The sequence below is a fragment of the Eptesicus fuscus genome, chromosome 10 (genome assembly GCF_027574615.1).
Source record: "Eptesicus fuscus isolate TK198812 chromosome 10, DD_ASM_mEF_20220401, whole genome shotgun sequence".
In the NCBI taxonomy this organism is placed as follows: Eukaryota; Metazoa; Chordata; class Mammalia; order Chiroptera; family Vespertilionidae; genus Eptesicus; species Eptesicus fuscus.
Window position 1 is genome coordinate 7723647 of NC_072482.1, and position 19269 is coordinate 7742915.

Here is a 19269-nt window from a genome sequence, read left to right on the forward strand (position 1 = left end):
TGCCACACAGACACACGGGCCCACACACATGCGCACACATACACACCCAGAGACACGTGGCCACATGCACACATGCGTGAAGACTCATCCTGGAAGGGGCCTCAGGAGTGATGCTGAGGAAAGGTCTAGATCCCGTCACGCCCAACTCGGGCTCCGACCCAGGGCCCAAGGACCGGAGCCCTTTCCCGGCTGGGGCATGAGCTCAGCGCCCAGGGAACAGGATGACCAGCAACTGCCCCCACCCCAGCCTAGGCCCTCCTCCTTCACCGGCCCTGGCAGCCGCCCTACACACCCTCCCGTTCAGGGCAACCCCTCATGCCAAGTACATGAGAAAGGCAGGCTCCACTCCACTGCCAAGATCAGTGTCCGACATGGCGATGCAAAATCGTGAGAGCAGGACTTCTCTGCCCCTTTCAGAGTCCAGCTTCACCCCCGTAGGGCCTGGCCACCACTCCCCTGGCCTCGGAGATGCGGCTGGGGTGAGGTGAGGCCAGCCTGCTGGGTAGACTGAGCGCTCAGGAATCCAGATTCTTCAGGGCGGGGGTGGAGGTAGTGGGAGGAGGGGGGTGTCAATCTTCAGACTGCCAGGCCCAAGAACCCCATGCTGGGTCCCTTCAAAAGGGGCACTGGAGGGAGGGGGGGGGATACGGGGATCTGGGGGACCTGGGGTCTCCACCTTCTGGCCCTTGCCCAGGGAACAGAGTTGCAAGCAGCAGGGTCTCACCTTCCTTGTCCTCTGCACCGGACATTTACAGAGCTCACAAAGTACCCCCCCCCCCGGCCCCGGCCCCCTTTAACTGACCCCAGCCTCCCTTCTCCCAGGGAGTCCCAGAGTCCGGGCAAGGCAGGGCTCCTCTGCCCGCTCCCTTCCTGGTAAAGCCACGGGTTGGAGCTCAGCCTGAAGTCAGAGACGGGGTGAGGGCAGACACACCGCAGGTGCAGCCAGGACAAGGCTGCGAGGCGCCGAGGTCCCTGGGGTGGCAGACACCATTCAGTGAGTCCCCGCCTCTGCGGTAAAGAAGGTGCTGGCTGGCAGGTCGGATAGAAACTTGTGCTTTAATATATCTCTGTGTGAGTGTGGGTGTGAGTGTGCGCGTCTGCAGGGCCTCAGCGGGGCCTCTGTCCTTGTTCTCTGCTCATCCTCGCAGCCGACGTCGGCCCCTCCCTGGGGGCCGCCCCTGCCCCGGGCACCCCGGCTGGCAGAGGTCAGTCTTTGGTACGATGCAGACACTTTGGTGTGCCAGGGGCGGGGTGGGGGCCACGCAGCTCTCATCATCTCTGCAGCGCCAAGAGGAAGATGGCCACGGGCCCCCAGAGCTGTGGGCGGGGCTGGTGGGGCACTCCACTGCCCGGCATCACCACCACTGTGACAGGAGAGAGGGAGACAGCCAGGCACCGGTCAGTCTGGAGGACCAGGGGGTAGCAGGCAGGCGGGTGGCTGTGGGAGGGCCCGTTCCTTTGCCCCCTCTCTCTGGGGACCTGAAGCGGAAATTGCCCTCCAAGCACATAGACACACAGCAGCACGGACTTGAGGTGTGTGGGGTGGGAGTTAACAGTCTGCGGGGGTCCGGATCCTGGCTCTGTGGCTAAGACACGGAAGTTCACTGGACCTCAGTGGGCCTCAGTTTTCTCCTCTGTAAAATGAGTCTAATAGTAAGAGCCACCCCAGAGGACTGTTTTGAGGACTGAATGAGCTCATGCATATACAGGTTTTTGTATCTTGCCTGGTACATAGTAATTGCTCAGTAAACCTGAGCTGTTCTGATGGCAAACATCTGGCCCCGGGGGGAGCACACGTTCACATCAGGACCCACGCACACAGAGATATACGAAGACAGAGCACGGGAGGCACTGTGGTTGGTACGAAGACAGCCAAGCACTCACAGGAGGGCAGGGTCTGGTCTAACTGTCCCACACACCCCACAGTCTGATTCCGGCTGCAGCCTGAGTGTGCACCTCGTCACTGCCGCACACAGCTGTCACCCAGCCACTCCGAACCCCCATTCAGACACAGACACTCTCCTCCCCCTGACACAAGTGCCCACCCCCAAAGCCTCCCCCAGATTCATCCTCCCCCCCTTTCAGTCTTCACCTTTATTGGGATCTATCTGCTTCCGGGGACACTCTCCCTTCTTCAGTGTGACATCGTCTATGGCGATATCTCCCAGGTAGCCTGAGCCTCGAACCCCCTCAAAAATAATCTGGGGTGGGGTCAGAGAGCAGGGAGCAGAGGTTAGGGAGGTTCTGCAAGACAGACTGCCGCCCCTCCCTCATGGCCCTGGGAGCCGCCATCCCCACACCCTGCTGCTTTCCGCATCGGCTCCCAGGACTCCTGGGAGCAACACGGGCCTTCCTTCCGAAGTGATTCTCGCCCAGAGCACCCGGCCAAGGGCTGGGAGTGCCTGTGAGGGGCCTGGGGCCGGGCAGACTCACCTGGAAGGGCCCGCTGGGGTTGATGGGCACGTGGGCCTGCTGCCACACGTTGCCCTTATTGCCACTGAGGGACCACGCGTGCGTGTCCAGGGCCCCTTTGTTCCGAGACCGGACCAGGAGGTTGAGGGAGCCTGTGGTGGGCGTGAAGAGAGGGGGCCAGTGAGGTTTGGACAAGGGCACCCTCCGCCCCCACAATGGCCCACAGCACGGCCCCTGTTGGACGGGCCTTTCTCCCATCACACACTGGTTCAATGTCCCATTCTCTCGGGCGCCGGGGTGGCGGGACTAACACAGGAAAGAGTGCAGTTCATCAGGACAAACTGCAAATTGTCTTTCATTTCTTCCCTTCCTTCCCGATCAGCTAATCCCCCACCCCCGAAACACACACACACGCACACACGCCCCGCACTCAGCCCTCTCGACAGGGAACTGGTCCCTGGGTGATGGGCCCATGTCTGCACTCACAGCAGGATTCCAAAACACACAACGCATACCCATGATACATGGGATGATTTCTGGAGGTACAGCAACAAACTACAATTTTAATACTTTTATATATGTTTTAAGAGGTCAATAAAGCTAGCCCTTCAAATCCACGATTTCTCTAATAGTAATGATGCTAAGAAAAAGGGAATGAGTTGGTTTAAAGAGAGACTAATATACTAGTACTAGAGGCTGGGTGCACGAAATTCATGCAAGGTGGGGGCCCTCAGCCCAGCCTGCACTCTCTCCAATCCCAGACCCCTTGGGGGATGTCCAACTGCCAGTTTAGGGGATTGGGCCTAAACCAGCAGTCGGACATCCCTCTCACAATCCTGGACCGCTGGCTCCTAATCGCTCACCTGCCTGCCTGCCTGGTCACCCCTAACTGCCCCCCCTGCTGGCCTGATCGCCCCTCACTGCCTCTGCTGCCAGCCTGGTCATCCCTAACTGCCCCCCACTGCCGACCAGGTCACCCCCAACTACCCGCTCCCTGCCTGCCTAGTTGCCCCCAACTGCCCCCCTCTGCTGGCCTGGTTGCCCCCAACTACCCCCCGCTGGCCTAGTCACCCCTCACTGCCCCCCCTGCCAGCCTAATCGCCCCTAACTGCCCCCCCCCGCCGCCAACCTGGTTGCCTCTTACTGCCCGCCCCCTGCTGACCTGGTCGCCCCCAACTGCCCCCCTCTGCTGGCCTGGTCACCCCATGCAGCCTATTCAGTCGTTTGGTCGTCCCTCACTAACCCCACAGCCGGCCTGGTCATAGGCAGCCATCTTGTGAGAGTGTGAGGGTTAATTTGCATATCACCTCTTTATTATATAGGATATGCCACACAGCTGTAGTAAAGAGTGGAAGTAAAGTTTTGGAGGCACTGGTCTGTGGGTACTGAGTCCATCTGCCTACAGCCACAGGCCTGGAGTTCTGGAGGTGCTGGGGGACAGGGGAGGAGGGCCATGGCTTGGCTAAGAGCACCCAGGCCATGTGGCGCCCCTCCCCGGCTCTCCCAGCCTACCCTGAGCCCCCAGCGACATAAAAGACCCGGCTCAGAGGGAAGAGGAATGGACTCAGGCGGTGCCTGGTGGCTGGCATTTCCATAGAGCTTCCCACAGACAAAGCCACACCATCTGTGACACCAGATAGACAGACCTCCTGTGGGGGAGAGCCACCAAATGTTACCTGCTGAGATGAAAGGAGCTGGCTTGAACCAAAAAGAGCCCTGGAAACACAAGGTCTGGGACAGCTGGTGCCTAGAGCTGCCAGGTAGGGTGGGGAGGGCAGAGGAGGGACCGGGACAGCAAGAAACGCCCCTCTCCCCAGCAGCAGATCCAGGCCTGGGCAGGGGACCCTCGCCAGCAGATGGGGCCGCGCGAGGGCTGCCACCAGCACCCAGTGTCCAGGAGGTGCCACACTGACTTCAGCAGGCTCAAGCCCCAGTGCCTTCCGGGCTCCCCACCAGACCCGAGGGGACCTCTTTCTCTCCCCCTTCCTGGAGATCTTCCCCTGTTCCTATCCCACTTGGGGTCCAGCCTCATTCATACCTTTTCTTCCTCCTGCACCACACTGTCCCAAGGACACTAATAGGGGAACCCCACTTTTCACTGTTCACACAAAAATGGAATTTCCGCCCCCTTCCCTGAGCACCCCATCAGCTCCAAGATCTCCCTGCTCAGGGGCTTCCTGATGGAATTCACAGGCGTCGACCCGGGCCCACGACCTTCAAATCCCTTAAGGGCGAGCCTGCTCACTGCATTCTCCTGTGTTCCTCAGCCAAATGGACCTGCAGGCCAGAGCCCGGACCTACTCCAGCTTTTCAGCCTCGGGGCTTTGCCCCTGCTGCTCCCACTGCTGAGATGCCCTTCCCTACCTCGTTCCCCTAGCCAAATCCTTCCTGTGCTTCAAGGTTTCTCTGAATCGTCACCTCCTCCCAGAAGTCTTCCTAGATGTTAGCTGGGAGTTCTCGACGCTTCCTGGGAGCTCTGAGCCCTTAAACTGCAGCTCCCAGGCCCAGCCCGCTCTCTGCGCAGGGTGTGGCAGTGATTGGGATTCCCATCTTCTCTCTCCTGTGACTCCTTGAGGGGAAGTCCGCACCACATTGCTATTGGGTCTCAAGAATTAAATGTGAGAATTTTTCACAACTGTCATCAGGAGTGAAAGAGGACCTCCATGGGATCTCAGGATTCGAAGTGACCTCGGGCTTATCATTCATTCAAGTAATCGAGCACCACGATGTTCCAGGCACCATTCCAGGCACCAGAGGTACGTCCGTGGATAAGACAAGGACCCTGCTGAGCGTGCTCTCTTGGTAGCAAGCGCTGGAAAGAAAATAACTCAGGAGCGGGAATGCAGACCTTGCAGAGCGGCTGGCTGCCAGGGACCTCTCTGAGGAGACCTGCATGAGGGGACCGGGAGAAGGTTCCAGGCCAGGGGGACATCATAAGCAAAGGCTTCTAAGGCAGGAACCTGCCGTGAATATTTAAAGAAACACAAGGAGACCCGTGTGCCCAGCCCACGTGGTCGCCAGAGGAAGAGCAGGAGAAAATGAGGCCAGAGAAGCAGCTATGGGAGGCCTGGGGGAGGTGGAGGGGGAGGGGACAGAGCCGGGGAGTCACATAGTATGGACAGGGGTCCCCTCCACAGCACCCCTGCGGACAGTCTTCCTGTCCAGGGACAGGGCAGCCCCCTCTTGCTGGGCACATCTGATGCTTACAGGGTCTTTTCAGCTAGAATCAAATCTGCCCCTGGAGGCTTCCCCTGACAGTTTGTCCCACCTCCTGGGGAACACGGACAAGTCCTGGAGCCCAGACTGCCCCCCACACCTGGCATCCCAGCTCCCAAGGTCTGATTTCCAGGGGCCCTACTGCACCCAGCATGCTCCTCCTCTTGGCAGCTGGGTCCCAGGGCCCCTCCTGAGTTGGGGATAAAATGACCAACTCTCTGAGTTTGCCTGTGATGTGGGACTTTCACTATGAAACTGGAAAAGACTTGGGCAAAGCAGGATTGGTTTCATTGGTTACTCGAGCTGGGAAGCAAATGGAAACAAGAGGGCCGGGCAGCACAGGCAGCCCTGGACACACAGCCCTCCCCCGCCCCCCCCGGCCCCCGCATCTGGGGCAGAGCAGGCAGCTCTGGTCAGCGCCCCCCACTTCACCCCCTGCCACCTACCCCAGAGGAGGCAGTCCTGGTCAGCACCCCTCACCCCCCCGCCCCCCCAGCCACCTACCCCAGAGGAGGCTTCCCACAAAGCCCAGAGCCAGCCATGGGCAAACTGGTCTGTGCGGATGGTCTGGGGCCCAGGGTACGAGAACCCTCCACCCCACCCCATTCCAGTTCACCAGTTCAGCTTGACCCGTCATGCGGCTGTGGAGACCTCTCCATAGTGAGCCTTTAGGTCTGCACTTGCTTAAAGTCTCTCCTCTATGGGCAGCCTTGGAAAACAACTAAGTGTCCTGTGGCCTGGCAAGGCGTGGCCACTGCGACGCACAATTCAGAGGGAAAACAAGGCTCAGAATGGCGTAAAATTGGCGGGGGGGGGGGGGGGGGGGGGGGCAATAAATGTATACTGCTTCTATAAGTATTCCTGCAAATTTCCCCAAACATCTAGTACAATGATTGCCTTTGGGGTCGCTTCCGGGGGCAGGAGGACTGGGATGCGGGGACTCTCACACCTTTTGTGCCTTTTGACCCATAGAGAATATGTTACCTTGCCCATAAGTAAGGAAACAAGCAAACACATAAAATTCTTTAAATTGTCCGTTCCTCACAGAGTCTTCTATAAACAGGCCCGAGTCGGCCCCCAGCACCAGCTGCCTCGGCCCCTGTCCTTCTGCTTCGGACACGGGCCACGGTGGCCACTAAATCGCATCTGGTGCTGCTAGCTGCTCCGTGTCTCTCTGACTTGACTGTGGTGCCGAGAGAGCGGGGAGCTTGTCCATGTGGTCACTGCAGCGCCGGGGGCCGGCACGGAGCCGTGCTCCGCGGCCAAGGCTGCGCGGACGAGCTCAGTGGTTATGTGACGCTCCCGCCGATGCCACCTCTCCCTAAGGTCACGCCCACATCAGGAAGCAGACTTCCTCTCACGGCTCACAGAGCAGCCCCCTCCCAGCCCTGTGTCTGGGGTCTGAGGGAGTCACACAGGTTTGGGCTGCCGTGTGGATGCCTAACCTCGCTGGGCACCTCCCTCCCCAGCGGCTGTGAGGGACGATGAGACCACAGATGCAGAGCACCCGGGATGTCACGTGGCACCTGGCAGACACTCGGTACAAGTGACCTCTTAGCTGTTTCCTCCACCCCCTCGTGACCCCGCCTCATCCTGCTGGAGCCACTTCCCCCCAGACTCAGGCAGCCTGAGCATCTCAAAACCCCACACGAGCTGGCTCTGGAGCCCCATTTGCACAGATTCTCCCCACAACCCTCCGAGGATCTGGGATCCATCCACGTTGGGAAATCCAGGCCCCATGTGGCAGTTCCTAGCCTCCTGGGGACCCCCTCTCTGCCCCCAGCCCCAACACGCTGGGGCAGAGTCCTGGTCTCCTGACTCACCGATGTGCTTCCCGTACATGTGGTAGAAGAAGGAGACGCAGTAGAACTTGGCGCTGGCGTTGTACAGGGGACTCACCAACCGCGCCCGGTCCCCCAGCTCCCGGGGCCTCGAAGTCTCAATGAACATGTAGTAGCCTGTGTGGGAGGGGAGACGCGGAGAGCCTCCTCTTCACCCCAACCAGACCTCTCACCACCCGATTCCTTCTCTGCCATGGTCTCAGCTACGAACCCCAGGGGCCTTTCCCAGCCCACCTGTCCCCCCAGCCTCTCACACCGGGGTCTAGGCCAGTCCTTAGCCTTGCTGAAGCTCTTCTTCCTGATCCTCCCTGCAGACAGGCTGAGTCTCCCTCAGACGGGGGCCCCCTCAGGAGAGGGTGTGTCTGCCCTCAGACTGGGGCTCCCTGAGGCAGGGCTGTGTCCCCCTCAGACTGGGGCTCCCTGAGGACAGGGCCGTGTCCCCCTCAGGCTGGGGCTCCCTGAGGCAAGGCTGTGTCCCCTTCAGATTGGAGCTCCCTGAGGACGAGGCCATGTCTGCCCTCAGACTGGGGCTCCCTGAGGACAGGGCCGTGTCCCCCTCAGGCTGGGGCTCCCTGAGGACGAGGCCATGTCTCCCTCAGATTGGGGCTCCCTGAGGGCAGGGCTGTGTCTCCCCCATTAGACTGGGCTCCCAGAGGCTAGACCCCCTGACACAGTCCTCATTCCTAGCAATAGGCCATGTCCTCACCCTCAGGGGTGCCGCTGACGTCAGTGGGGGGACCGGTATTGGGAGAGCGCTTGGGGTTCTGGGTTAGGGCGTTCTGCCGAGTCCAGTCAAAGTTGTCTGTCAGGTCCTGGGTGTAGCCACAGATCTTCTCATCCTCGAAGTGGCAGGTGTTGTCTGCACGGGGTGGGGAGTGGGGGACGAGATACAGAGGGTCGGCCTCCTGGGGTCCTCTGGTCCGGCTCTGCCTCCCTGACACCCCCGAGCAGCTCCCCAGCAGTGGGCCCAGGATCCCGAGGCTTGAGAAACCAGGCAACAGGGCCCCTGGCTAACTGCCCAGATCAGGACTCCTTAACCTTTTGTGCCACCACAGACCCTCCTGGCAGCTAGTGAAGTCCAAGGACCCCATCGCGGAGTAACAATTTTAGATGCACAAAATGAAATACAAAGGGTTGCACAGAAAATCAGTTATACCGAGAGTTGTCACATATTTCTAAACAAACTTGTGTTACAGTAAGTGCGCTTCCTCATTGTCTAAGTCAGGAGATCTGGTGTTTGGTCTAATAACTGCCGCGGTTTTGAAAGGCTACTGGGCATGACTGCTATGGAGAGAGGGCTGCAACAACTTGAGGTGATTGATGTGCAAACCTCAGACTTCTGGGGACAGTCCCAGGTAGTGACCACACTACCGTGCGTGGCTGCCTACATTCACCATCGAAGGGGAGGTTACATTTCTGCTAGAAGTTGGGGGAAATAAGGGAGTGTGTGCCCTTCCAGGCTCCGGATTCACAGACCTCCCTAAATTCAGTACACAGATCCTTTGGGGTCTCAGGTTAAGGACACCTGCTCCTGAGAACAGGGGACATGGGTTAGCCTGGACTTTCTTTTGGGGACAGTGAGGAGGAAAGGTCCTGAGTTAGAGATGTTCCCCAACTCCACCCTTGTCCCCCTCCTTTAAGGCCCAGAATAAATCCTGGGTGCAAACATCTCCAAGCCCAGCCCTGCTCCCTTCTGCTTCTCCTTCCAGCCACTGGCCTCCATCCATTTTCTCTCTGAGTATTTCTTCAGGTCCCTTCCTCCCACCGGGGTGCTTTTGTGTCCCTAAGAGAAGGAAAAGTGGGTGGGAGTGTCTCACCTGACAGACTGGGAGAGTTGATAGCTGAGAAAGCAAGCAAGATAGCCAAGTCAGAACCGAGTGGGGCTGTGCAGAGGGGCCCGAGCTTCGGACCAGGGGCAGGGTCCCCGGGGCCAGGACTGGGCGCCAGAGGGGCCTGGCCTCAGTGACAGAGCAGGACACAGAACACTGGTGAGGCCCATGCTCAGGGACCATGTGGGAAGGGGGGAGGGGACCCGCTGGACACCAGAGGGACCCGCCCTTCCCACTCCCACCACCACCTACGCTCTGTGTAGTGGATGATGCGGGAGGCCATGTCACCGGCCCCATAGGTGGTGTAGGGCGTGAGGCGGACCTCGTAGCTGTGGGGCACGCGGAGGTCGGTCAGCATGTACTCCAGCAGCTGCCCCTTCTCCACACGCCGCACGGGGATGGCCTTCACCATGGCGTTGTGCTGGTTCAGCTGCAGATACAGGAGTTCCCATGCTAGGCAGGCCGTGTCCACCACCAGAGCACCAGCCCAGGCCCTGGTGTGACTTTGGGGGTCAGGGCCAAGGAGTAGAAAGAGCAAAGCACTAGGAAGCCGGGGGCTCAGATCCCTCATCTGGGGAACAGAGCACTCACCCCTCAAGCCGACCACCCAGGACCGTCTTAGTAACAAATAATAGCAACACATACTGAACACTTTAATGTGTGCGAGGCACTAAATGCCTTGCGATGATCAACTTACCTAATCCTCAAAGTAATGATCCTATGAGGTAGAATATTGTAATTTTACCTTAAGCTTCTGATGTAAGAATAAATTCTGAGTTTCATGAGCAGAGCTGGCTCTGCCCCCTCCCCTCCATGGACCCCTGCCCAGGTCCCAGGGCTGTGCCCAGAGCATGGGTGCAGAGGGGTCAGTCCCTAGCACCTCCAGCTCCCGCTGCTGTGTCCAGAACACTTCCTCCCTGGCACTGAAGACTTGTCTGTAAGCAGGGTCAGTGTGGCCCAGCCCCATCTCCACCCCCTCTCCCACCCCAACCCCTTGGCCCACCTGGCGGACACTGAGTCTGTAGTTGAGCACGGGGTCGACGGCGTCAGGTTCCCTCTGGGTCCACTGCAGCACGTAGGAGTAGTTCTTGGACAGCTTGTGGCTGCGGGTGGGGTTGGGGGTGTCGAAGTAAAACTCCGGGCTGTAGGCTTTGGCTAAGAGGGCGGGGAGGGGGGCATGGGGCCATGGAGGGTGGGGAATGGGGAGAGACAAAGAGAGGAGGCATGGGAGTGGGGGAGATAGGACAGGGTGGGACAGAGAGATGAGATGGGGAGACAAAGAGAATATTGTGAGGAGAGGAGGTGAGGGAAAAGAGAGGTTTGGGGAGAATGAGGGTGGGTCGAGGGAATGTGGGAGGTGGAGAAAAGAGAGATTGAAAATGGTGAGAATGCAGCGGCAAGGCCAAGGTAAAGACAGAGCAGCGATATTAGAGAAGACACAGGGAAGAGGATTGGGGGAAAGAGAAGGGCCAAGGCATTGAGGTAGAAGGAAGAGAAGACATAGGAGAGAGACAGGCAAAACAGTGGGGAGACAGGGAAAGTGTGGGAGAACAGGGGAGAGGGGAGGAGGTGGGAAATGTCACAGGGGCCTCTGGCTGGGGGGCTGGAGAGGTGGCCATGTTAGCCCCCTGTCGCTGAGTGAGGGGATCCAAACAAGAGCTAAAGGGGCACCCAGCCAGTCTGGGCTGCTGGGAGAGCTGGGAGTGTGGTGGAAGGGGGGACAGGCATCCTGGGGTTCGCAGCACTGCCACCAGCTCTGACAGGGAACCAGTTCTCCCCAGCGGAGGAGAGAGACAGGGTGGGCAACCCCGCCAGGCCCTTTCGGTTCCCCTATCCCCTCACCAAGACCTCCACCCCTTTCTGACCCTCCCACTCCCATCTGCAGCCCGGTCAGCGCACCCAGGAATGGAGATGAGGAGATGGGGCTGAGAGGGATTTCTGGGCTCCCCGGGGCCTGGAACGCTGGGCTGGTCGCTCAGGAAGGGTGTGCGGGCTGGCCTCGCACCACCCACAAGGTGAGGGGCGACTTCTCTCCCTTAAGCTACAGCTCAGGCCCCTCACTTTGGGCCTTCGGTCAGGAAAAGCGTAGGTTCCCCACGCCCACCCCCACCCCCACCCCCGCCTCTGGGACCAGGGACGAAGAAGGGGGGCTAGAACCGAGACGCCTGAGCTGTGCGGGGGGCCAGGGCCTAATGGGTGGGCGGGATTGGAGGTACCTTCTTCTGAAACAACTGGAAAGCGGAGCGAAGACTGGACAAGGCTGGAAGGGGTGGGTCTATGTCTGATGTGGGCGGAGCCTAGGGCCGGGGCGTGGGCGTGGCCAAGGAGGGGCCAGAAAGAGGAGGGGCCTGAAAGGGGCGGGGCTGTCAGGGTCCAAGGCCGGGAGCTGAGCTGAAACAGGCGGGGCTCCCAACAGGCATGGGCGGGCCCAGAAAGGGGACGCCCCGACCAAGAGTGGGCGTGAGTTGGGGGCAGGCCTGTAAGAGGAGGTCCTGCTGGATTCGGGGGGGATGGGCGGGGCCTAGGCCGGGCATGGGCGGGTCTTGGAAAGGCGGGGCCCAGACGTGGTGCTGGGAGGCAGGGACGCGGCGGGGCCCGGCCGGGTGGGCAGGGCTGGGGTTGGGCGGGACCTGCGGGCGCTCACCGGAGACCTGGAAGAGGCAGACCGCCGAGCCCACGTCGTTGGAGACGCTGCACTCGTAGCTGCCGCTGCTGTCGCGGGTGACGGCGTCGAGGCGCAGTTCTGAGTGGTCGGAGGCCTCGCCGGCGCCGGGGGCGGCGGGCGGCGGAGGCAGCAGCTGCCCTTTGAAGCGCCACACGGCCGAGGCGATGCGCTGGGGGCTGCCTCGGAGGAGCAAGCAGCGCAGGAGCACGGGCCGGCCCAGGGCCTGGCGCACGTCTTGGGAGCTGGGCTCCACCTCCGGCGGGACTGGGGGCGGAGGCGGGGGGCGGTCAGCGTGGCCGAGGTGGGGCTGAGGGGCGGCCCCTGGGCGAGGCGATGCACTCGCCCCTACTCCCCTGCCCCCAGCCTGGAAGGGTCTCGGGCGGACACTCGTTCGCTACACACTTCTGCAATAACCACGCGCATATCTCCCCGACGTGCAGATGCCCACGCCCTCCTGGCCGTTCCTTCCAGCCACGCGTCCCACACTGAGATTCTGTTCATGCCTCACGTGGCCCCTCACCCCCATGTCATGAGAAGCAGCATAAGGCCGGGATTTGGAGCCTGGTCCCTGGAGCCGGGTGACCCGGGTTCACATCCCAGCCCCGCCCCGCCCCTCATGAGCTGTGAGACTCACTGTGGTAACCTGTCACTCGGTTTCCCTATTTGTAAAAATGCGTCAAGGTGTGGAAGGGTTAGGGGTAGCAGAGTAGGTGGAGGCGTTGTGAAGGGGTAAAGAGGGGACAGGCCTGGCGAGAACAGGAGGGACGGCTCGGGAGGCGGTCCGCTGGGACAGTGGGACTCACACTGCACGTTCAGCTGCACCTGGGCCTCGCGGGGGCGCACGTTGAAGCCATTGTAGCGAGCCGTCTGGCAGCGGTAGGTCCCACTCATGTCGCGGCTCACGCGCTCCAGCCGCAGCTTCCCGTCCGGGGTCTCCTCCACGGGCAGCCCCGAGGGCAGCAGAGCAGCCTCCTTGTCCACGCGGGACCAGAGCACGGGCGGCCGCGGCTTGCCCCGCACCTCGCACTGCAGCTCGGCAGGTGAGCCCTCGCGCACGGTCACGATGGCCCTGCCTTTGGGCACGCTGATGGTGGGAGGCACTGGAGGGTGGAGGAGCGGGTGAGAGGTAGGTACCCCCGGGCCTCCCTCTGGGGCTTCTGCTTCCCTCTCCCTAGATGCGACCCTCCCTTCCCCACCCCAGGCGTCCCCCAGATCTCTGTTATTCCCCAGCAATACTCACCTCCACAAATCCCCTCACCTCCTGGGTCTCTACTGAGTCTCTCCCAACTCAGAAAAAGAGCTAAATCGTCCCAGCTATTCCTTCTTTTCCCTTACCCCAACATCACTCTGTCTTGGGGATTCCACCTTTTAAACAATTCTAGTAAAATCTCCTCCCTCAATCTCCTCTCTCCTGCCCGCTGGTCCTGCACTAGTTAAAGCCACCACCTTCTTTCTGGAGTGTTACCACAGATTGCTGTATCCCCAACATCTGGGTTTTAGCAGGACAAGGGCCAGAATAAACACTATCTCCCAGCCTGCCTGTGGCTACCGTGAGACTAAATTCTGGCCAGCGGGATTTGACGGAAAGCAAGTGTCTCCAAAAAAGAGAAGTCCTGCCACTCTCCTCCTCCTGCCTGCAGGCTGGGATGCAGGCTGGTGGCCGCAGCTGGAGCTGCCACTGTGGGGGAGGCGGCGCGCTAAGGAAAACAGAACAGCCAGACCGGATGGAGTGTGGGGCCCCGGGGACGTGGTGCAGCAGAGCCGCTATTCCAGCCTGGACTGCTCACTTCTGCTTGAAGAAGAAATACACAGCTAACGTATTCGAGCCACTTTTATTAAGAGTTTTCCTGTTATTCACAGCCAAACCTAATCTAACCCAGCATAATGCCCAAATGGAGGGTCTTTTAAAGTTCCATGGGTCCCATCCCGCATCATATCAAACGAATTAAAATGTCCTACATTAAATATAAATTGCAAATAACTCTACAAGGCATGCTGAGATCCCGTTATCTAGTTAGCATAATTTACACTCTATAAACATTTATACATTTACTGGCTTTAATTTTGCAGTTTTCTCTTTGTATTTTGGCGCCAATTAATGTATTTTTCCAGGTCTGTACCATTCCCACGGGCCCTGAAAAAGCTCCCATGCCCTGCCCTGGCTGGGTGGCTCAGTTGGTCGGAGGATGGTCCCAAAAGGTCTCGTTCAATTCCGAGTGAGGGCACAAACCCAGGTTTCTGGTTCAATCCCCTGTAGGGGTGCATATGGGAGACAACCAATCAATGTTTCTCCCTCTCCTTCTCCCTTCTTCTCCCTCTAAAATCAGTAAAAACAAAAACAAAAACACATAGCCTCGGGTGAGGATTAAAAAAAAAAAAACCTTCCATGCCTTCATTAGGCTTATGAACCAAATGGAGGAAATGGCCCTGTGCGCCACTGATTTCCCGTTTATAAAACATCCCAGCTCCCAACACTTCTTCCCCCCACAGGCTAAGGGGCTGTCCCTCCCCTTTGAGGCTGCACTGCCCTCAGGTTAAAGCTCAAACTCCTTGGCTCTGTAAGGGAGGCCCTGTGCTCTGGCCTTTGCCACCCCAGCCTCATCTTCCCTCTCCTATCCTGTGTCCCCGCTGTGGGACCCACTTATAAGGAATATACTCCCTGACAAGCCAAGTCTCATACACCATGGGGGTTCCCCATCCCTCCTCTCCTGGGCTTGCCCTCACCTACGCCCTCCCCTCCCCCCCCCCCCCCCCCCAGCAAATCACATGGAGCATGGCTCCTCCCTGGCATGCCCTGGCCGCCTGGGACTCCTTCTCGCATGTCCCCAGGATGCTCTGCAGACCCTGCCTTTAGCTCCCTTTTAAGGTTTGCCCTTCCAACTCCTGCGTTACCCCAACAGATGTCCCTCCCAGCTAGGCAGCGGGCTCTGAGACGGGCTGTGGCGTTCGTGTCTGGGTCCCCAGCTCCTCACCCAGGGCTGGTACACAACGATTGGTGAAATAAATCTGTGGAGGCCTGGTCCATTCATAAAGGCCCGCTCCGGAAGCCTTTCCTGGCCCCTCTCCCTGTGCGGATGTCCAGGTGGAAGGCCACCAAGGCTATCTCATCCAGTGTCTCGCAGAGGAGAAGCGGAGACCCAGAGCGTTCAAGAGGCTTCGCTGGAGCCAGCCAGCTCCTCGGCTGGCGCAATGTGCTGGGGACCGGAAATGAGATTCCAGAAACCCTCTCCAAAGCCATCCCCTCCCAACTCCTGTCCTTCTCAAAGTGAAGCCCTTCAGGGCCGGCGGAGATCAGGCTCTGAAGGCAGACTGTCTGGGTTCAAACCTCAGCTCCACCACGTACTGCTGTGTCACCTTATGTTGCCTTAGGTAAGTTTTCTTTTTAGTCCTCATCCGAGGATATGTTTAAAGAGAAGAAGGGAGAGAGAGAAACATCGATGTGAGCGAGACACAACTATCGGTTACCTCCCATGTATGCACCGACCAGAGATCAAACCAGCAACCTAAGGATGTGCCCTGACCAGGAATTGAATCCTTAACCCTTTGGTGTACAGGACAACACTCCAAACAACTGAGCCACTGGCTGGGACTTCTTAGGTAAGCTTTTTAAACTCTCTGAGCCTGTTACTTCACCTCTAAAAACTGAAGTTAAACTCTCTATCCCATAAGGTAAATCATGAAGGCGAATAAGATAAACATAAAATCTTCAGAACACATAGTAAGTACTCAATAAGCGTTAGCCATTATTATTTCATTATTGTTATTGGAACAGAGACCCAGATCCCCTGCATAATCTGGCCCCGCTGGCCTCTCCGCTCTCATTCACTCCAGCCCCCCAGCCACACTCTCCTTGCTTCAGTTCTCCAAACGGCACCCCCGCCCTGCCTCAGCGCCGTTATTTGCTGATGCCTTGGCCTGCCTTTCTCTCCCACCCTCCCTTGCTCTCCTTTGCCTAGTAAAATCCCACCCCTCCTCAGATCTCAGACCAAAGATTTTACCTTAGCAAACTCTTTCCTGACTCATGCATCACAGTTTGCGATGGCATGTTCATATGTGAGACTATCTGAAAAATGTTTGCCTTCCTACTTAGTTCAATGAGGACAGAGTCTGTTTTGCCCACCACTCTCCCCCAGCACCTACCACGGTGCCTGGCATATAATAGGTGCTTGATAAATGTGTGTGGCATGAACAAATGGAGTCTTCCCACTCTGCCTCACTTTCCCAAGCTGCTGCCCCCCCCCTCCCCCCTGTGGGCCTCTCCAGCTCCCTCACACCTCCCCGCTGCCCCTCCAGCCGCCCACCTGTCTCAGAGGAGATGTTGACTTCAACGCTCAGGTCGGGTACAGGTGCTCCCGGGAAGGAAGCCACACACAGGTAGGTGCCGTAGTCGCTGAAGTGCAGGTCAATGAGCTCTAGGCTGCTTGTGACAGCAGGCAACTCAGGGTCGTTTCGGGTCACCAGCAGCCTCTTGGACATGCGTGCCGGCTTGCCGTTCTTGAACCACTGATAGGTCACCTTCTCCTGGGGCACCGCATCCACATGGCACGAGAGCTTCAGGTCCTGGCCCAGTTGTATGTTCTCACTTTCTTTGATCACGTCTGGGGTGATCTGGAATGTGGCATTCTTCATGGCTGCAGGTGGATGGGGAGGGCAGGTTGGCTGGGGCTGGCCCAAAGCCAGGGTCAATGTCCCACCCTACCCAGACCCAGCTCCTCCCCTCAAAGTGGCCCTCCTGCAGGTTGGGAGCTACACCCTCCCACCACCGCCACCGCCACAAGAAACCATCATTTTGCCTGGAAATTGTTCTACTTGCCCAGATGTGTTTTAAGAGTTTAAAAAAAGCTCGCTGTAGAAAAGTGGGTTTGGTAATCATTAGAGTCACTGTTGCTGAACATACACTTTGTGAGAGGCACTGTTCCAAGCACTTTACACAGGTTGACTCATTTAAATCATCCCACGGTCTGTGAGGGAGGCACTTTAGTGTCCCTGCTTTACAAGGAGGGAACCGAGGCTCAGAGAGTTTAATCCAGAGCCTGTGCTCTTAACCACTGCGCTACTTTGTTTGTATTCTTGTTTGAAACCTTGAATGAACAAAATACAAACTTTGTAAGGATGCAACAGAATGTAATAGTGGTTCTATCTAGACAGTGGGACTGAGGGAAACTGAGGGGAAATTTTAATCTGAACATTTTACTCTTTTTGTGCCATTTAACTCTTTTCAGCAAGTTATTGTGATTGTTATAATAAGAGCCCAATACAATAATTTTACATGCAGTTACATTAAAGCTCAGAGTTTACAAAGTAGAGGGTCTGGCCTCTTTTAAAATCTAAATATGGTTTGATGTAATGCGAGAGTTAGACATGACTCTTACTATTGGATGCTACTTCGACAGGACACTGATACCACAGCCACTGGTACCCTTTGCTGGGTTGGGCAAAGCCAGCTGTATGTCACCCTAGGAAGTGACCATAAGGGCCTGGCCAGGGAGTCATGGTTTGATTCTCATTCAGAGCACACACCTGGGTTGTGGGCTCAATCGCCAGTGTGGGGCGTGGCGTGCAGGAGGTAGCCGATCAATGGTTCTCTCTCATCATTGATGTTTCTCTCTCTCTCTCTCCCTCTGCCTTCCTCTCTGAAATCAATACAAATATATTTTAACAAAAGAAGTGGCCATAACTATTGGATGTAAATTGAGATCTCATCAACTCAGGTTTTAAAGGCCAAATGTAAACAGGTGGAGAAAAAGAGTCTTCTGATGGGAAAAGTACCATCAAAGGGGAAATTAGTCATCAGATAGTCACAATCTTTCTGTTTCTTTCTTGCTCTGATTAAGTAAAAAGTAATAGAAGGTTAACTTCTTCTTATGAGGAGAGTCAGAGAGTGGTCGGTGAAAGATCAACAACAAAAAGTGTTTGTTTCTTCAGAAGACTCTGAGTCAAATTTGGCAGAAGCTGTATTTTACTTTTAAGTGCTAAAGAGCTGGTAATAGCTGTGTCTTTTTAAAAAAATACAAGAAGAATTTAAAGTTTTCCCCTTGAAGCAGAGTAGCAAAATCGAGATCATATCAAGCAGCTAATGCTAACAACTGAGGCTGAGGTTTAGTAAGGAAAGTGTTTGTACTTCTTTAGATCATACTCCAAGTTTTGTATCATTTTTACATTTAATAATTACCTCCAGACTCACTAAAATGCTTTGCTAGCAAATATTTGCACACGAGGTATGTGAAAATGTGTTATTTTCACTTTAACTCAGTGAATCATGTGGAGACCAGTGTACAAAAAGAAAGCCAGGAAATTTCTCCTAAAGACTGGAAGTCCATACTGAGCTTTTTGCAACCTGTTTCCCAAACTAAAAAAAAAAAAAAAAGTAAGTCCTCAAAACCAGTCCTCCCTACCTCTTGGATTGTTGAGTTTATATCTGGAAATGTAGATTGTAAATTATAACTAAAACTTGACACAAAATTTAATCCTGCTAACTGCAGGGAAATAAAAGTGCCTGGAACGTGCCTTCTCAGCATACATCACCTACCGAGAGGAAGCAGACAGGCCCTCTCCCACTTCCTCGGTCGTTCCTGGAGGAGGGGCCCCGTCTGCCTCTGCGTTCCCGCCCACCCCTCCGGAGCCACGTACATCGCACCAGCAGGTTGACGGTCTTCTTGGCGGGGTTGCCCACATTGTTGGTGGCTGTGCAGTTGTAGTAGCCAGAGTCCAGGGCCTGCACTGAAGGGATGCTGAGGATGCCACCCTGGGCCAGAGCCCCCAAGGGCAGCGGGCCCGGCCCATGGGACCACTGCAGCTGGGGTAGGGGATCACCGCCTGTCAGCAGACACTGCACCGTCACATTCTCCCCAGGGTTCACCACCAGAGTTTCATTCACAGACAGCTTCAGGGCGGGTGGTGCTAAGAGGACAAGGAGGCGGGGTCTTAGGGGGTTGGGAGGCAGGGCTGAACGTGGGGACACAGGAGCTAGGAAAACCACAGGGGTCGGGGAAGGACGGGGAGAAGAAAGGAAGGGGAGAAGGCAGAGAGCAGGCAGAGGGGAGCAGGGGATGCACTAGTGGCGATGTGCCTAGAGTCCTGTATGGGGTGAGGCACTGTCTCCTGGTTGGGGAGTCAGCTCAGGTGGGCAAGGGTATGGGCGGGGAAGTGCCCGTACCCGTGGTGTTGGTGAGCCGGAAAGTGATGGCCTTGTCCGGGATGCCACACACGTTGCGTACAGACACCTGGCAGGTGTAGCTGGCGTAATCCTGGGGCCGAAGGTTCTTCAGCTTCAGGACCTTGGTCTCTCCCTGGGCAGCAGTGGACC

The 19269-nt window shown here is 57.3% G+C and overlaps 1 protein-coding gene across 1 annotated transcript in view; it reads right to left on the reverse strand.

Moving 5' to 3' along the window:
* Positions 1 to 1066: 1066 nt before the first annotated feature.
* MDGA1 (MAM domain containing glycosylphosphatidylinositol anchor 1) overlaps positions 1067 to 19269 on the reverse strand; it is a 52422-nt gene continuing 34219 nt past the window's right edge. Inside the window, exons 5-17 of the mRNA XM_008151954.3 lie at positions 19120 to 19252; positions 18594 to 18863; positions 16265 to 16594; positions 12767 to 13063; positions 11943 to 12227; positions 10302 to 10453; positions 9551 to 9728; positions 9287 to 9310; positions 8176 to 8328; positions 7452 to 7586; positions 2434 to 2564; positions 2093 to 2201; positions 1067 to 1364 (exon numbers count right to left, since the gene is read on the reverse strand). Of these exons, the coding sequence (XP_008150176.2) occupies positions 1273 to 1364; positions 2093 to 2201; positions 2434 to 2564; positions 7452 to 7586; positions 8176 to 8328; positions 9287 to 9310; positions 9551 to 9728; positions 10302 to 10453; positions 11943 to 12227; positions 12767 to 13063; positions 16265 to 16594; positions 18594 to 18863; positions 19120 to 19252 (2289 nt within the window). The 3' untranslated portion in view covers positions 1067 to 1272. The remainder of the gene's footprint in view (positions 1365 to 2092; positions 2202 to 2433; positions 2565 to 7451; positions 7587 to 8175; positions 8329 to 9286; positions 9311 to 9550; positions 9729 to 10301; positions 10454 to 11942; positions 12228 to 12766; positions 13064 to 16264; positions 16595 to 18593; positions 18864 to 19119; positions 19253 to 19269) is intronic.